The sequence below is a fragment of the Rhamphochromis longiceps genome, linkage group LG17 (assembly GCF_057381845.1).
Source record: "Rhamphochromis longiceps isolate RC_006_pf linkage group LG17, R_longiceps_female_GT1.1, whole genome shotgun sequence".
In the NCBI taxonomy this organism is placed as follows: Eukaryota; Metazoa; Chordata; class Actinopteri; order Cichliformes; family Cichlidae; genus Rhamphochromis; species Rhamphochromis longiceps.
The window spans coordinates 10,188,904-10,206,464 of NC_140573.1; the positions used below are offsets into that span (position 1 = coordinate 10,188,904).

Sequence of the window (17,561 nt, forward strand, 5' to 3'; positions counted from 1 at the left end):
AAGCTCCAGTGTTGAGATTTTATTGATTGTTTGCAGCATCCTGGGAGATAAAGCTAACTTTCTCCAGTCCCGGCTTTCCTTCTTCGAATGGCATGGCGGAGCGAGCCATAAAGACTGTCAAACATGCACTTAAGAAAGCCGCACGGACTGGAACAGACCCACATCTAGTGCTGTTGTCTTTGAGGAACACTCCAGTCACAGGACTTAGTGTGTCACCTGCACAAATGTTGATGGGACGGGTTCTCCGCAGCACCCTGCCATGCACCAGTGCTGTGTTGAGGCAGTCAACCCCACAGAACATTCACGACAAAGTGCGCGGGTTGCAATCAAAGCGGAAACGCCACTATGATCAGCACGCAAGACCATTGCCTGTTCTGACCCCAGGCGAGACTGTGCACATGCAAACAAGGCGCGGTTGGGAGCCAGCTGTTGTAACTCATCGGCGAGAGGAACCACGCTCCTACACTGTGCAAACACCAGATGGTAAAGTGCTCAGGAGGAACAGGAGACATCTGAGGAAAATACACCCAAGTCTGTTCAAGGACACACCCATGGACCCAGATGAACTGTCCGTTCACACCCAAGAGCCAGTGGAGCCACCAGCAAATGACACCCCACAAAACTCTAGTCCTGCAAGTATGGACAACACACCCACATGTTACACACGCAGTGGCCGAGCAATAATACGCCCGGCCAGGTATAGAGACTAACGGTGTGTTCACACCGAACGCGATGGACGCGAATAAAACGCCCCAAACGCCCCTAATTTGACGCGTGTACATTCGCGTCTCAACGCGTGTCCAAGAAAAATCCACCGCGCGTCAAAATATGATATTTTGACGCGCGTGAACCGGAAATGTGGGAGGAATGTGGGAGGGAGTTGTGCCAGACCGGTATCTTTGCAAGATGGCAGCTATCGAGCTAGCACTTGAAGAGAGAGTCTCCCTTCTCTATGTACTGTGGAGAGCAGAGCAGCAGCGTAAAAGACGTCCTCGCCGTACCTGGGTCCATCAGGTCCTCCAGAGGCATGAGCAGTTTGGTGAGTTTCACCACTTGCTCCAGGAGCTGCGCCTGGATGACGGCCGATTCCAGCGCTATCACCGTCGGCCAGTTTGAGGACCTGCTTTCCCTCGTCGGTCCCAGCATTGCCCGCCTAGACACCAACTACAGACGCTCAATCCCACCTGCAGAGCGCCTGTCCGTCTGCCTGAGGTTAGTAAAACTATTTAATACGGTAGTCCTTTATTGATATCTGTGCTAATATGCTAATCCATCCAGTTATACACTGCTAACATGGATGTGCTATGCTAACAGTGAATGCTGTCGGTGTTTACTGAAAGCAAACTGTGGTACAGAGACGACTCTTTATAATATTTCTAGTGATACTCAGAAGGTCTCATCAAGTCCCGATTTAATTCGATTTATGCTGTTATCAGTGTTTGCATGATAGCATGGCTGTGGTGTCACATCAATGTATGCGCTCGGTGTTTGCTGATATCAAACTGTAGCATTAGCACCACTGAGTTAACCTTTGTAGTGATACTCACTCCTTTTTATTTAGACCTGGTTTAATTCTGGGATAGTTGAATATTTGTATATAATCCCTGCAGCTGTCAGACTCTATAGCAGGGGTCACAGCCTTTATTAAAACAGAGTTAGATAAAACTGTGAACAGTTTGGTTCATCTCTAGTTACATGGTTCTATCTTGATAAGCTGTCTTATCACAGATTAATTTTTCAAAAATATTAATGATTTAAGCAAGGAAAGGGCTACATGTCAACATACAACTCTTTATTTCTATTAATGTCTCACTTCATTCCTACCTGATTGACATGTTTAGGAATTATGAGTGATTGGCTCACTGTAGTTGTGAAAGTTGCTACCAATCAAATTATGATATGTTAAAGTTAAAACAAAACACAACTGTTTTAGATATTATCTAATATACATTTTGTAATTATCCTTATAATTACAAAAGGTTTTATGTAAGATTCATGTTTTGTGATTTAAATCTGACATCACAAAAGTATTTTGGAATTTGAATAATGTATTTTGTAACTGCAGTACACATAATACTGATTTTGAACAATTTTGTCCAGGTTCCTTGTCACCGGGGACTCCTTCAAGACCATCGCGTTCAGTTTCAGAGTCGGTGTGTCCACGGTGAGCCAGATCACCCCCCAGGCAGCGACGTCCATCTGGGACTGTCTAGTGGACGACTTCATGGCTGTGCCTTCACCTGGAGACTGGCGGTCCATCACAGAGGGATTCCAGGAGCGCTGGAACTTTCCTCTGTGCTGTGCAGCTCTGGATGGGAAGCACATCCAGACAAAGGCACCCCATATATCATATAGGAGACACACACATTGATATACACTAAATATTTATTTCATTTCTTTTTTGTGGTGCCCAAATTGATGCACCTGCTTGATTTTGTTTAAACAATTATTGCACACTTTCTGTAAATCCAGTAAACTTCTTTTCACTTCTCAAATATCACTGTGTGTGTCTCCTGTATGATATTTAACTGACATTTTTTATTGTAACAACCAACGATTTATACAGGAAAATAATGTCTATTAACAAGGTTGCCCAAACTTCTGCATCCCACTGTATCAGTATATTTTGTCATTAGTATAATATGAAATAAATTCTACATGTGTCAAGTTGTGTGCCAACATTTGCTGTGTAGTAGAACTGAGACATTAGTCATTATAAACATTTATTTGAAATAATATTAAAAGTCTCAAACAGAAAAACATTAAACATAAATATATAAAATATAAGAATTTACAGAGAGACAGGAATAAAAAGGACCAGCTGCTCTCCAGAGCAGGAACAAGGCTGAGGAGGAAATGCTCCATTGGAGACTGGTGTGGCCTCTTCAGGGACTCCAGGATGGCCAGCTCCACCGCCGATGGACCGTCCTGGGACCCGTCCCTCATCTGCCTCGGAGCCGTCCTCCTCTGTGGGCCTGTAAAACAGCACAAAACACAAAGAAATGAGAAGGCTGCTACTAGATTTTAATTTCAACATTGAAAAAAAAAAAAAACAATAACAGGATATAATCAGATTGGTTGTAGATATTTAGTAAAGGTGATCACAAGGGAATCCCACCGACTAAAAAGGTATCAGTGCTTGCTGTACATATCTGTGGGTGCAGCAGCAGGAGCTCAGGGACTGGGGATGCTCTGCTGCAGAATCAGTTGGTTCTATCAATACAGTATTAAATGTTAACAGGTTGGATATAATAATCGTAGACAGTGGTCCCTCATTTATTGCAGGGGTTCTCAGAATAACTAGCCCCTGGTCACAGTTCTCACAATTGATTCTCAAAGTGCAAACCTTTGTAGATTGCAAAACGTAAAAGTATTATTATGCCGCGGTTTGTCTTCATCTGCCCGCCACTTTCGTGCGCCTTTTTCCCTCACGGTGCAGGTGTCTATTTCCGAATGAGGCTCATAGTTATGGGTGTTTTTGTGCTGTTTTTTCTATTGGACGCGATGGTTATCAAAACCAAACGTGATAAATTTGGCAAGCGCAGGAGATTTGTCAATCAGGCTGCAGAATGCAATGCTGTACTGTGCAATAAAAAATCAGCGAAAAAGCAAAGCAGTGACGGATGAACAGCGGGACCACTGTGTGCTGTTTATTAATAAACAATAAAATATATTCCTAAATGATAACATGCATAAAAGCAGAACGGTATTTGTACGTCAGTGGGAAAATAGTGGTGGCTTGCTAGCTTTTGTGCGGCTTCCCCGGGTCAGTGAAAACTTTCAAAAGAGAAATGAATGAACTTACCAGGTTGCCCGATCTCTTCACATATCTTCCTCCAAGCTCGGTCCTTTTTATTCCTGTCTCGGTACTGAAAGCAGCTGGTGTTGTACAGCTCCGAGTTGTTTGCTACCGCATTGATTAGCCTTCCCCTCCATTGAAGTATGAAAGGCTTTGGCTGGATCTGCCCCTTTGACCTAGGTAACAGCCACGTCACCAGGCTCCTGATTGGTTGTCGCGGCGCGATTTGACGCTGGAGTTCAGATTTTTCCAACTCGAGCGGTAGACGCGAAACGCGCGTATGCACAAAATGCAACACAAAAACTCACGCGCGTGGTTTTATTCGCGAGTCAAACGCGCCAGACGCGCTACACTGACGCGCGTTTCACGCGTTTTGGCGTTTTCGCGACGCAAATCTGCTTCCGAATTTTCGCGGGACCCGCAATCGCGCGTCATCGCGCCTTTCCATTGACTTTACATGTAAACCTGACGCTCTATTCGCGTCCATCGCGTTCGGTGTGAACACACCGTTAGTGATTGGGAAACTTAAAGTCACTCTATCCTGTACCTGAGTTGTTCTGTACAAGCTAGATAACTGTCTTGTTGGAAAAGAGAGAAAATATGTCATGTTTCATATGTTCATTTTGACATGTCTTATCTAATCTGTCATGTGTTCATCTGTTTCAAAACACTACACTGATGTGTATTTGCATTGCTCAAGTGACAAGCAATCTGAGGTGTGCTTTACTTAATGTCTCAAGAATATAATATTGTTAATGTTCCTACGATTTAAAAGGTGCATTTATGTTACAAAATATTGGAGTTAAGAGGTAGTATCTTTATCTCGGAAAAGAGGGATGTGGTATATTGTAATAAGCAGCAGCTATTACTACCTCCCACCAGTAGGTGGTACTGTGTTATTGTATGTGTTCTGAGCTTATGGAGTAAAAGTCTGGACCTCCACCATAGCCTCGTCTCAGTCCTCTGTGCTTGGTCTAAAGTTATTGTTGACCACAACCCACGCTACACGGGCAGTTGGAGCAACACTGCATAAAGCCACAACAGACTGAGGACTTGGAGGAGCAGGAAGACGAGCTGCTCGCTCTCCAGAGTATTTTCGATGCGGACGAGTTTGTTCGGGACGAGTCGAAGTCTGCCGGAGAAATCCGAGTATGTGTCGAGCTTCCTGTCGGCTTCAGCGTGGCTCTCAGAGAGGGTAAATCAGAGGCGCCGGGGTTGTCAAACACGCCCCTGTTGGACCGAAAAGGTCCGATCTGATGTTTTTGGAAAATGTTGGTTTGGAATATTAGGAAGCACCTTTACTGGTACAGCCCTAATCATCTACTTAAGATAAAAATGGGTTTTATGTAGCCAATGATGTAAAATGAGTTAAACACTTGTTCTGCATTAGGCGAGCCCGTAACAATGTAATGAGCATGTTTTTGTTGGCCTTAAATGGGAAGTATGATGTATGAATTAAATATATCTATATTAAATATACCTTTGAACAGCTTAATGTCATCAAGCATCATTTATAGCTTTTGCTATTTGAGTTCATGTGACAGAATATATCAAATATTTTCTGTCGAATACACCCAAATTATTTAAAAACAAATAAACAAACATTACAGAAAGAGATTAGTTCATCTGATGAGCTCGTATTTTTCTTTCTAAGGTGAAAGTCTGCGTCAGTATGATATTTCCTTCCTTCCACCGCTGCTTTTGAACTTTGGGCTTCCTGAAGACTACCCTTCCTCCTCCCCTCCCTCCTTCAGCCTCACCTGCAGCTGGCTGACTCACACACAGGTAATCAGCAGTCAAGTCATTGTTGGTCACATGTTCAGCCTGCCAGTGTGTGAGAGGTTCACAGGACATTGTAGAGGCTCAGTAAAGATGACAACAATCTATTCTCCCTCTCCCTCCACAGTTGGCTGCACTGCGTGCTCATCTCGCTGATCTCTATGAGGCCACTGGGGGAGCTGTGGTGCTCTTCTCCTGGGTGCAGTTTCTCAGAGAAGACGCTCTGAGGTTCCTGAACATCCACAGTAAGCTGGATCTTCCTCCTGATGAACGCAGCACCCTGCATTATAACCAGGACCAACAAAATGCTGAACTCTCAGAACCAAAGAACAATTCAGAGCCAGAGTTCTCTGTACCATCCTCGGAAGTTCAGGAGAATCCTTCAGACGGGAGCAGCGCAGACTCTCAGGGAGCTTCGGCTTTAGACTCCTGCAAGCATGACCAGAATGATCTGAACTCTCACCAGAGCCAGAGTGATCTAACCTCAGATTATCAAAGAGCTCTTTCTCCAGAGCCTGCACTCCAAAACCAAACCACACACACTCCAGATGTGACAATCCTCCAAGCCTCAGAGTTTAATGTTGATCTCCAGGATGATCTTTCTTCATCTGCAGAGAAATCCAAGCATCATCAAAGTGTCCGGGAAGATTTCTTAAATGAAGGAGATGCTTCTCTCTCATCGCTGCTTCCCTCTACCTCCTCAGGCACGTTAGATCCAAGTGAACTTGGAGCTGCTTCTCTGCCGGTCCAGCCCACAGATTCTCCTCAGAGTGAAGAGCAAACCCTCTCTGGTCTCTTTTTATCTCCATCACAGACTCTGCTGTCCCACATTTTTATCTATGATGCGGCCCAGAAACACAAAGTGTTTGCCACCACTTTCTTTGACTGCGGGGTTTGTTTTATGGGCCGGCTCGGGTCCGAGTGCGTGAAGCTGTCACCGTGTGGCCACGTCTTCTGCCGGGCCTGTCTCTGCGAGTTCTGTACGGTTCAGATCACAGAGGGGAACGTCCGGGGTGTCACCTGTCCTCAGGCAGACTGCGCTGGTGCCCCTACACCTGCACAGGTAGAAGCTACACGCAGCCTTCAACCTGCAGAATGGTTTCAACAACTGTAGTGTTTGGTCCTTTCATCTAATATCAAAACACATTTTAAAAGCTGTTAAAAATAGCTACAGGTAGAAGGATCAAGGACAGAGGAGACAAGGAGAACTGATGACTGTCCTTTCTTGTCAAATAGAATAGAATAGAATAGAATAATCCTTTAATTGTCTCACACGGGGAAATTTGGTTTTAACAGCAGCCAGAAAGACCCATATACAAACAAACAGTACACAGAACAGAAACATACACAATATTTCTTACATATTTACATTAAGGACAATGGTTACTATAAACAGAGTACTGTACAGTTATTAAATTAAATAAAAATAACTACAGATAAGAGGCAAACCAGGTTGCAGTGTGAATCGGTTGATTAACTTATTGCAGTTACAGCGCAGATGTAAACATCTATGTTTGTTGGGAGCAGTTCTGATTGTACAGTCTGACAGCTGCAGGGAGGAAGGACCTGCGGAAATGCTCCTTCATGCATCTAGGATGCAGCAGTCTGTCACTGAAGGAGCTCTGCAGTTCAGCAACATGCATGGAGTGGGAGACTCTGTCCATCAGAGATGTTATTTTGGCCAGAGTCCTTCTGTCTCCCACCACCTGCACTTGGTCCTGGGTGCATCCCAGAACAGAGCTGGCCTTCCTGATGAGTTTATCCAACCTCTTCCTCTCAGCTGCCGATAAACTGCTGCTCCAACATACAACACTGTAAAAAATGACGGATGCCACCACAGAGTCATAGAAAGTCTTTAAAAGCGCTCCCTGTACTCCAAATGACCTCAGCTGCCTCAGCAGGTAGAGTCTGCTCTGACCTTTCCTGTAAAGAGCATCAGCGTTGTGGCTCCAGTCCAGTTTATTATTCAGGTGAACACCCAGGTACCTATAAGAGTCCACTATCTCAATGTCCACTCCCTGGATGTTCACCGGTGTCAGTGTGGTGGGTCTGCGTCTCCGGAAGTCCACCACCAATTCCTTGGTTTTCCCGGCGTTGATCAGCAGGTGGCTCTGCTGACACCAGTCTACAAAGTCCAGAGTCCACCGTCTGTACTCTGAGTCGTCCTCACCTGTGATGAGGCCGACTATGGCAGAGTCGTCAGAGAACTTCTGTAGGTGGTAGTGTGGAGAGGGTGAAGAGGACGGTGACGGCACCCTGTGGGGCCCCCATACTGCAGACCAGCGTGTCAGAGACACAGCCCTGTGACCTCACATACTGTGGGCGTCCTGTGAGGTAGTCCAGTATCCACTGGGACATGTGTTGGTCCACTCCCGATAGCTCCAGCTAAACAGTGCTTCCAGGCTTCTCCAGGTGAGTCAGAGCTCGGTGCAGGAGGTAGATGATGGCGTCCTCCACCCCAATGCCAGGCTGGTAAGCAAACTGTAGCGGATCCAATGAAGACCTCACCAGGGGGCGCAGATGGTTTAGAACCAACCTCTCGAGGTTCTTCATCAGATGCGATGTCAGGGGTACTGGCCTGTAGCTGCTGAGGTCCTTGGGATGGGAGGTCTTTGGTACCGGTACCACACAGGATGTCTTCCACAGCTGTGATACTTTCCCCAGTGACAGGCTCAGGTTGAGCAGATATCCTAGGATGCCACACAGTTCATCTGCGCAGCATCTCAGGAGCCTGGAGCTGATGCCATCTGGACCTGCAGCCTTCCGCACCTTGATCTTGCGAAGCTCGTTCCTCACTTGAAGTGCTGAGATAGAAAGAATGGATTTTGGGGGAGGGTGGTGTATGTTGGAGTCCACAGAAGCCGGGGGTGGGTGTAATGACTGGGAGCTGGGAGGCGTGAAGCTGAGAGTTGTGAAGTCCTGAGATGAAGGAGAGGCAGTCCCTGAAGGAGATTGCAGCAGGGGGGGACGATGCTGTGGGAGGGGTGGGTGGTTGATCAAACCTATTAAAATATTATTTAGGTCATTCACCCACCCCAAGTCTCCTGCAGCCTGAGGGGTTGGTTTTTGTCCTGAGATTGTCTTCAGGCTGTTCCAAACCCCTCTGATGTTGTCCTGTTGCAGCTGCTCTTCCATCTTCCTCCTGTAGTTTTCATTTCCTTGCCTTATCTTCCATTTCAGCTTCTTCTGGACGACTCTCAGCTCCTGTTCGTGTCCAGATCTAAAGACTCTCTTCTTCTCCTTGAGGAGAGCTTTAATTTCAGGATTTATCGATGGCTTGTTGTTAGAAAAACACCATACCTTTTTGATGGCTACGGTGTTCATGTAATCTGTAATGCAGTCTGTGATGCTGTTGAGGTCATCCTCCAGGGGGCTGCAGAGGTTGTCCCACACAGTAGAACGGAAACAGTCCCTCGGGGCCTCTTCAGTCTCTGCTGACCATTTCCTTACTGTGCGTTTCAAACACAGAGGTTTCAAATGAAACCTCTGTGTTTGAATTTCGATCAGCTGACCTCAGTCTCACTTTGTGTCTCTGCTTGTTCATCTCTGTTGTGTTTGTAGGTGCAGAGTCTGGTAGGGGAGAAGCTGTTTGACCGCTATGACCGTCTCCTGCTGCAGAAGACTCTGGACAGCATGTCTGGTCTGTTTTCTTTCTGTTGCTGTTATACTGATTGTGTGATGAAGGCTTTCATAGACTGATCAGAATCTATTTATTACATTTCTGGGTTAGACCTGGTAAAAAGAACATCTTTAGCTCTTTTTCATAAATATCTCATTTCTTTTGGCATCTTTTTGTCTCGCAGATGTGACGTACTGCCCTCGAACATCCTGCGGCTCTGCCGTGATTTTGGAGAAATCCAGCAAGGCAGCACTTTGCTCTGAGTGCGGCTTTGCCTTCTGCGTCATATGCAGAAAAACATACCATGGAACGGGGAAGTGTGAGACCAAGAAAAAATATGCTGAAAGATATATAATAGACCTGCCACAGTCACAAGGTACACAGCTGTGTGACCACAAGAAAAAGGTTTCAAAGAATAATGAAAATGACAACATCCAGTCACAGTAAATGTAAAACTGTTTCACAAATGAGACTTTGGAGGTTTGAAAGTACAGGAGGTAACTGGATGATTGCTTTGAGTCGATGCACATGTGTGTTTAGTCCAAGTGTAGATGCTGGTGTCCTTTATGTGTCTCTTAGAGGGGGTGAAGGCTCTCTGGGAGGACTATGCCAGTGGCAGCAGGGAGAGGAAGCGCCTGCTGGAAAATAGATATGGCTGCAATTTACTGGTGTCCATTGCAGAAAAAAAACTAAGCGACAACTGGATTGCCAACAATACCAAGAGTTGTCCTGAATGCTTCACTAGAATAGAGGTTTGCACTCACCTGAGCACATTCGTACAAACTTGCGAGCACAGAGCAGTTCAGAGAGAGTTTCTGATTGAATTTGCTCATACGTGTGTTGTGCTTTACGTTACAGAAGGATGGAGGGTGTGACCAGATGTTGTGCACTCGCTGTAAGAAGATTTTCTGGTGGGACAGACTGACTCCAGAAAACACAACCGAACAGTTTTATGGGGGTCAATGTTCTTCCAACTAATTCTAAGAATCAGCACCACATACTGTCTCATAATCAGCAGGGGGCAACAAAAACAACAATGACAGGAAGGAATAACCAAACCGTTGGTTCCTTAGAAAACCCAAAGTGCTGTAAATTAACAAAAATTGCCCTCTTTGGCTGTTTTATTTGCCTTAGGCCGCAATGAAGCATTTACACTAAAGGTGTATGTTCTAATCAATTATCAATTATTCTTTCAGTTAATGGACAAATTATGTGGTCAGAAAACAGACACATTTGCCAGAACCCTGTTTTTTCAAACCAACAGTTCAAAACACAAATTTCTTTTTCTCCTGATGAACCAAATTAACTGAGCAAGTATTTCCCAGACTGATGAATTCCTCTGCTTTTAGATGTGTGCTGCTGTTAAGTACTGTTATGGCACAAAAATGCTCTGTGCAGTCATTATCACTGTAACGTTTGAACTCTGAGGGAAAAGACAGGTTCACACTGCCACAGATATATGCAGCTGCAACAACTACAGGTAAAGCTTCTGACCTTGACGTGCATGTTTCATTTCAATTCCAGCAGCAGCCTACAGGTAGATCCTGAACGTGTCTTCTTTCCCCTTCCTCCACTGCCCTGTTATGACAGTGCAACAAAGACGCCAGCATGTTTGATTTTCTTGTCTGTCCAGGAAAAATCCTGCTTCCTCATCACTTCCTCATAAATGTCTAAACAGCAGTTTGCCTTTATAACCCACAGAAGGGGACTGCAGAATGCAAGAATACTTTTTAATTGTATCGGTTACACCTTTATTTTTCCTGCTAGCACAAACAAAATACATGCTTCATTAAAAAAAGACAAATTTACTAACTCTCCAGACTGGAACCACTGTAGCTCCAAAAATGCAGGCTCATCCTTTAGTTAGAACATCTTGAAACATGGCTCAATCACCTCACCCTCAACCCCAACTGGTCACAGCAGATGACTTATTCTTCCGAACTATCAAAAGCGAGTCCCTCCTTCCCACTGTTGCCAAGTGCATGCTCATGGGCGTTCATCTGATTGTTGGGATTTTCTCTGTAGGATCTTTAACTTATGGTGTAATATACTTTGCAGTGACTGTTGCAGGGGTACCATATAAATAAAACTGAGTAAATTGGAAATCAGTTTGAAATTCTAGAAAATTTACACTGACACATACAGTGTGTGCTGGAAGGAATTCTTAGATAAAGAAGCATGAATTCACAGAAAACATAAGCAACTGATAATGGTAGTAATAACCGTCAAATTGACTTCTTGGCTATACTCAATATATTTTTTATAGGTTTTCACTGCAAGATTTGACTGAAGAAAACACCTGCGATGCATTTTCTAAAGGTGTTGGCGGGTTTTGTTGGCAAAACACTTTCCTTTATACTGGTTCTCAAGTCAAAAACACAGATTTTTTACTTTGCTCTCAAGATTTGCACAGATTTGCTTTGCTTGGTACCTAAAATGTGAAATACACAATCACTTGACTGTGTATTTCACAAACACAATTTTACAATTAAACAAACCCGATATTTAATTTCACAAGTGTTTCAGGGTGACCTTTAGAAAGTAGATCGCCACAGTGGACCAGGGGGTAACCTATGAAAAGGCAAAAACTGCAGTTCCTCTAATGATCACTTGAGGCTGGTCCCAAAAGTGAGTCAGTCCTCACAGACACTGATATTAAAAATGTCCAACTTAAAAAACAAAAACAAAACCCAAAGCAAAACAAACTTAACATTTACAAAAAATGTTACTCTCTGCAGCCAGTCTTTTATATGTAAGACAGCTGGATATCTGCTTAATTTATTTATAACTCAGCTGTTAATGTTTCATTTTTTTTAATTGATGTATTTTCTAAGATGTGGTCACTTTAATTGACAGATGCACAAACACAGGGATGTGTAGCCAATTATTTGGTAGGCCTTGCTTATGGTGATTAGGCCAGTCTACTAAATCCATCACATGATGGCACAGACCATCCAAGAAGCATCATTTTCAGTTCTAATAGCTGTTATATATGGGCTCAAAATGTGGTCATAAATATTTTGTACTTGTAAATTGGTTTTGTACTTGTAAAAAAGATTTGTGCGTGCGTAAAAAAGATTTGTGTGTGGACTTAGCCAAAAAAAACCCTGCAAGTTACAAGTACGAATTTTGACCCTATTTTTCTTCCTTTAAGCTGATTGGTCAATGTCATGTCAATCACAAATTAAACAATCCAATCAGAGAACAGATGGGTTTGGCTGTCGGAGGGGCACTTTTTTGAACTGCAGGTTCAAGGTTCAAGGTTCTTTATTTGTCACATGCATAGTTATACAAGTATAACACACAGTGAAATGTAGCCTGACACGCTCCTCGACATGTGCAAAAAAATTGGGGGGGGGGTGTAGAGGAAGAACATTATATATATATATATATATATATATATATATACATACATACATTGGGTGAATGTGCAGTAGTAGCAGCAAGCAGGTGAATTCTGTACATTAATATGAATACACATCTGACTATTTTACAGGATAGACAATATAAACATATTTAAAATTAAAGGAATTGAAATGTACATTGTGCCTTGGTTTAGTGTCCTTGAAGGGTAATCTCTATATAAATATCTGATAGCAGTTAGGTCCCCTTACTTTCAGCAGCTGTTGAAAGGATAAAGTTGTGGTATGTCAGTGGTTAGAAATACCATTATTACTTTAGGATTAGTTTAACACAACGTCAGGGCTGACCCGGAACCATGGCTGTGAGTCACAGTGCGCAGCATAAAAGTGCTTTCACATCAGACGCAGGATGTGCTACTAATGCTAATTGCTAACTAAAAGCAAAGGATCCAGAATTTGTTGCGCTGGCTGCTGGGCTCTGTGGGTTTTTGCAGCAGCTCTACCTGTACTAGATGCACCTGCTCCATGTCGTTTTTATCTCTGACTTTATGTCCTCTATAAGAGTTTCTGGGTTTTTTTGCTAGTTCTTCAAATGTTCAATAAAAACATGTATGCTAATTCATAACGAAGAAAGCTTTGTAATGAAGACTGTCATTTCCAAAACACTGCGCCCCCCCGCGGTCCGCAGCGCTGTTGAAAAGGCTGTGGAAGTCCCTGTGTTAAACACGTAGTCCCGTGACACAAAAATCACCAAATTCTGACGACCACAGACTGTTTTCCTTTGTGGTGATGAAGGAAAACGCTGTGTTGGCATGTAAAAGGGCATTTATTCCCTTCAAAGACCTGCAGTTCAAAAAAAGCGCCCCTCCGACAGCCAAACCCATCTGTTCTCTGATTGGATTGTTACATTTGTGATTGACATGACATTCACCAATCAGATGAAAGGAGGAAAAATAGGGTCAAAATCCGTACTTGTAACTTGCAGGGGGGTTTTTTTTGGCTAAGTCCACACACAAATCTTTTTTTACGCACACACAAATCTTTTTTACACATACAAATCTTTTTTACGCATGCACAAATCTTTTTTACACACACATAATTCTTTTTACACATACAAATCCTGATTTACAAGTACAAAATATTTATGACCACATTTTGAGCCCATAGTTATAGCTTAGCACTAATTAGTGTGTGTCTTGCAAAGTCCACAGACAGTGGGCCTCAACTATGTGTCATCTTTAATGTACAGTCTATGTAGTATTTCCCCCTGATTTCATGTAGCTACTAAGCTAAGATACCCTTTGGTCAGGCTATTTTCTAAGTACTTTGATAATCTGTCTCCAGCACACGTGCAGCTGTAATTTTGACTCATAACCACAAGAGGGCTGGTTTGCGCTCTTATAAATCTGCTGTACACTTTTACACTATTAATTAATTTCCACGTTTTTAGCAGTCTTTAAAATATGTTACTTGCTATCCTTACGTGAGTGGTTGATGCAGAACAGATGAGCAGCCGGAGAGAGGACATGAACTCTCGGATGCTGTCATCTGTCGTCAGGTAAGCTGATTCTTAATGCACTTGGTGAACTTATTGTTCCCCTGCAAACCTCCCAAATAGAAATGAAACACTGACTGTAGGATACAGAGTGCACACATCTCAGCTTGTTTCACAGATGAGCAGTGGGGAAATCGGTGCGGCTCAGGATAAAGGTCGACAGGGGCAAAGTACCAGTTAAAAACACACACAACACACACACTCTCACAAAGTACTGAACGCACACAAAGGGGTCCCTAAAAACTAAAATTTCCTTCTCCCTACAGTCAGCTCTACTTTATGTGGCTTAATGTGTGTTAATGGTTGCAATGTCACAGTCACTAAGCCTAATGTGAGGAGTTATATCATCAGCTTTCTCTCTGCCTTCATCTCTGAGACAGTGACTGTTACATTTGCTCGATAGGTAGGAGGGCAAACAAATGAGCAAACATTTACTTTCCTTTTACTGACCGAGCTTTCTGAGCATTTTTTTTTTTTCGCCTGTCCCGTTTGGCTCTTTTGCCATCAGAATTATTGTCTAAAGGCAAAGAAAGATGCCCAACGGATTTACTTTACCAAATTGACCATCCCAGCCTTGCCGTAATGGTCCATTTGATTCACCTTTTTATTGTTTATTTTATTTTCACTTGCTGAATACGGGACAGACTTGACTGGAGGAAAGAAGGGGAGAAAGAAAGAGGGAAAGAGAAACAGCTGAGAAGAGGGACGGGGGAGAAGGGCAAAAAACAAAAACCAACAGAATGGGCAGAAAAAAAAAGAAAAGGAAAATGCATATGTCGATCACCTGGATCACCTGTTGAGAAAGAAAAAAGAAAACAAGCAGAAGAGAACAAGAGTAATAGAATAAACAACATCACAATGATATATGGGAATATGACAGTAAATACTAAATGTTAAACATTATTGTGCAGCACATAAGATCAACAGAACACAGTGTGCTTTGAGGTAGGAGCCGAAAAGGGTGTAGTTTGTGGGTGTGATCACCCGTGTGTACACCTGTGAGCATGGACGCGCTTGTTTTTTTAAAAGGTTCCTTCATGTAATGATCTGCTAGAGGGTGTGGGGGGGCCACAGCCCCGTCCTCCAGGGCATGAAGCAGGTATGGAGGAGATCAAGACTCCAGACATCCAGAGGCCCCCAGAATACAAGAGACCAAGGAAGACCAACAGAGGGGCAGCCGCGCCACTGTCCCAGAAAGAGCTGAGGAGAGTCCCAGATGAGGGCTCACTCAGCAGCCGCGGAGCAGAAGCCAGGGGGAGTTGCAGTGACGCGCCTATGATCTCCTCCGGCAGCCAGCTGTGCCTGAGTGACCGAGCCCCAGGCCGAGAGGCCGGGGGCACCCCACCTCCGAAGTGGCCCGAGTGAGCCCCAGGCTCCAGGCCCCGATAAGCGGCCGCCAAGGAGTGAGCCGGTGTGTACCTGGACGCCCATCCCCAGACACAAAGAACCACCAACGCACCGATGTCTGAGGGAGTCCGCCACTGGCAGGGGAAGTGGTGGTAGGGGGAGATAGGCCTCCAAACCTTGGAGGGCCTGAGATGTCCCCAGAGAGGTGGCGCCTGACACCCAACCTGACATATAGACACAGACATACAGGCACACACAGACACAAACATCCATTCCCACCCTCATGCTCTCATATGCACTTACTCCACACTCAACCAACGTGGAGACAGACATAAAGAGACGCTGTACACACGATCACACTCCCCAAGCGTACTCTACAAACCAGGTCTAGGTACCCTTGCCCCTGGAGGGGGGAACTGCACCCAGACCCAGGTGGTGTTACCCTTTTCCCTGCGGTGGGGAGAGGCAGACCGCCCCGACTCCGCAGCAGCAGGGAGGCCCCACACTCCAGACCGCAGTCGGACGGCCAACTCCTCCTCCTAGTCCCCCCGCTCCAGCAGGCCGCAGAGAACGGGAGTGAGAGAAGACTCCAAACCTCCCTCCACCCACTCATTGTAGTGTTGATGCATATGTGTTCTAAGGTGCATTTAAAACCCAGGAGGGCATGGAGCTACCTGCCAGAGAGCAGCAGGTAAGAGCATGGTCCCTCCTGCTAGCCCTCAGTGTCTACGTGTATTTAACATTGAGAGGTGGGCAACGGCGCCAGGGGTGGGGTGTACACCCTGATGGTAATTTGGATTCCGTGTATCGTGCCCACCCCCAAGATCCTATATGTATGTGTAATGAGAGTGTGAGTAATGTGAATGTCTAAGTTGTGGGATAAAATTGAGGCAGAGGCAGCCAGAAGGGGACAGAGGGGGGGGGGGAGCCTCCTCTGCACCCTGGTGACATACCCCTACTCCAAGGCCCTGCATGTGTGGGTGGTTGTGGTGGAGCGGGAAGAGGGAGGCAGCTGGAGATGGGGAGGAAAGGAAGGGAGGGGCAAGTGACCCCTCCCTGGGGCCAGCTCCCCCGCTGACCCCAGTAGGCACTCCCATACTCCGCGACCCGCCAGGGAAAGGGGGCCCAGGCCCATCCAGACCGGGGCCCAGTGCAACAGCGCCTCCCGGCCCCACAGAGCCCGGGACAGTCCACCCAACCCCACCACAGAGAAAACTGCACCCACCCCACCATCCACTCATCTTCCAGACTACATAAGACAATAGACGCCCAGGCTGAGATCTTCCTCCACCTCTCCTGTATCTCCCCCTCCTGCAGAGAGAGTTCCTGAAGAGCGGAAAGCTCCTGCAAGATGTGACAATCTCCCCCACCAATTGAAGAGCCCCCCAGGTGGCTCGACGCACCGGCGGCACCCTGCGCCAGGGCTGGGCCCCCATGCACCCACCCGCCCACAACCCCGGCAACACACCAACCAGGACCCAAGCCCCCGAGGCCCGGCCAGGGCCCCAGCCCAGAGACGGAGCGCCTCCAGAACCTCACGCCCATCCCGGACCCACCCAGGGGCAGCCAAGCTACCAGGTCAGTAACCCATGTCCGTCAGCACAGACCCTCCCCTAGCCCCGCTGCACGCAGCCACGAGGAAACAGCCACCTGAGAGCCAACAGAGCCCCTAACCGGACATGACCACTACCCCGGATTGAGCCCCCCAAGGAAGATGCCTCCGGGGAACCCCCCGACGCCCTAAGCCTGTCCCTACCCCCACACCAATCACAACAGTGAAGGCGGGACCAAACTATGACCCCCCACCCCCACTAGGTGATGGAGCTGATCAAAGGGGCCCAGAGCAATTGATCTGATGTGGTGGCAGAGGCTGTATCAAGACTAATGTAATCTAATAGATAATTTCTATATTGGTTAGAATTAAGATTATTTTTATTTTTCCAGTTCATGAGGACTGTTTTCTTGGCTATGCATAGGGCAGTGAAAATCATATGGGCTATATTATTTTCTGAAGTGACATTATCTAAGCTGCCCAACAAACACACTAAGGGGGAAGTTGGAATGTTACATTTCAGACACTTTGATAAGTCTTCACATATC

At 45.5% G+C, this 17,561-nt stretch overlaps 2 protein-coding genes across 2 annotated transcripts; both read left to right on the forward strand.

Moving 5' to 3' along the window:
• Window positions 1-852: 852 nt before the first annotated feature.
• Window positions 853-2,667, forward strand: LOC146649303 (uncharacterized). Its single transcript, XM_085386012.1, has 2 exons — window positions 853-1,212; window positions 2,101-2,667. The coding sequence occupies exons 1-2, from the start codon at window positions 953-955 to the stop codon at window positions 2,369-2,371; spliced, it is 531 nt and encodes a 176-aa protein (XP_085242138.1). The 5' UTR covers window positions 853-952; the 3' UTR covers window positions 2,372-2,667.
• A 1,968-nt stretch (window positions 2,668-4,635) lies between these two features.
• Window positions 4,636-12,573, forward strand: LOC146649304 (E3 ubiquitin-protein ligase RNF14-like). The gene is made up of 8 exons (XM_085387574.1): window positions 4,636-4,680; window positions 4,814-4,994; window positions 5,454-5,584; window positions 5,706-6,641; window positions 9,140-9,218; window positions 9,382-9,573; window positions 9,777-9,949; window positions 10,056-12,573. The coding sequence occupies exons 1-8, from the start codon at window positions 4,636-4,638 to the stop codon at window positions 10,173-10,175; spliced, it is 1,857 nt and encodes a 618-aa protein (XP_085243700.1). The 3' UTR covers window positions 10,176-12,573.
• Window positions 12,574-17,561: the final 4,988 nt, after the last annotated feature.

What these genes read in the sequence shown, in the direction of transcription:
- LOC146649303 (XM_085386012.1), top strand. Translation starts at nt 953, where the DNA reads ATGTACTGTGGAGAGCAGAGCAGCAGCGTAAAAGACGTCCTCGCCGTA. An exon ending in CGCCTGTCCGTCTGCCTGAG is followed by an intron (nt 1,213 to 2,100) that starts GTTAGTAAAACT and finishes AATTTTGTCCAG; the next exon opens with GTTCCTTGTCACCGGGGACT.
- LOC146649304 (XM_085387574.1), top strand. Translation starts at nt 4,636, where the DNA reads ATGTGGTATATTGTAATAAGCAGCAGCTATTACTACCTCCCACCA. An exon ending in GCTGGCTGACTCACACACAG is followed by an intron (nt 5,585 to 5,705) that starts GTAATCAGCAGT and finishes CTCCCTCCACAG; the next exon opens with TTGGCTGCACTGCGTGCTCA. An exon ending in GACTCTGGACAGCATGTCTG is followed by an intron (nt 9,219 to 9,381) that starts GTCTGTTTTCTT and finishes TTTGTCTCGCAG; the next exon opens with ATGTGACGTACTGCCCTCGA.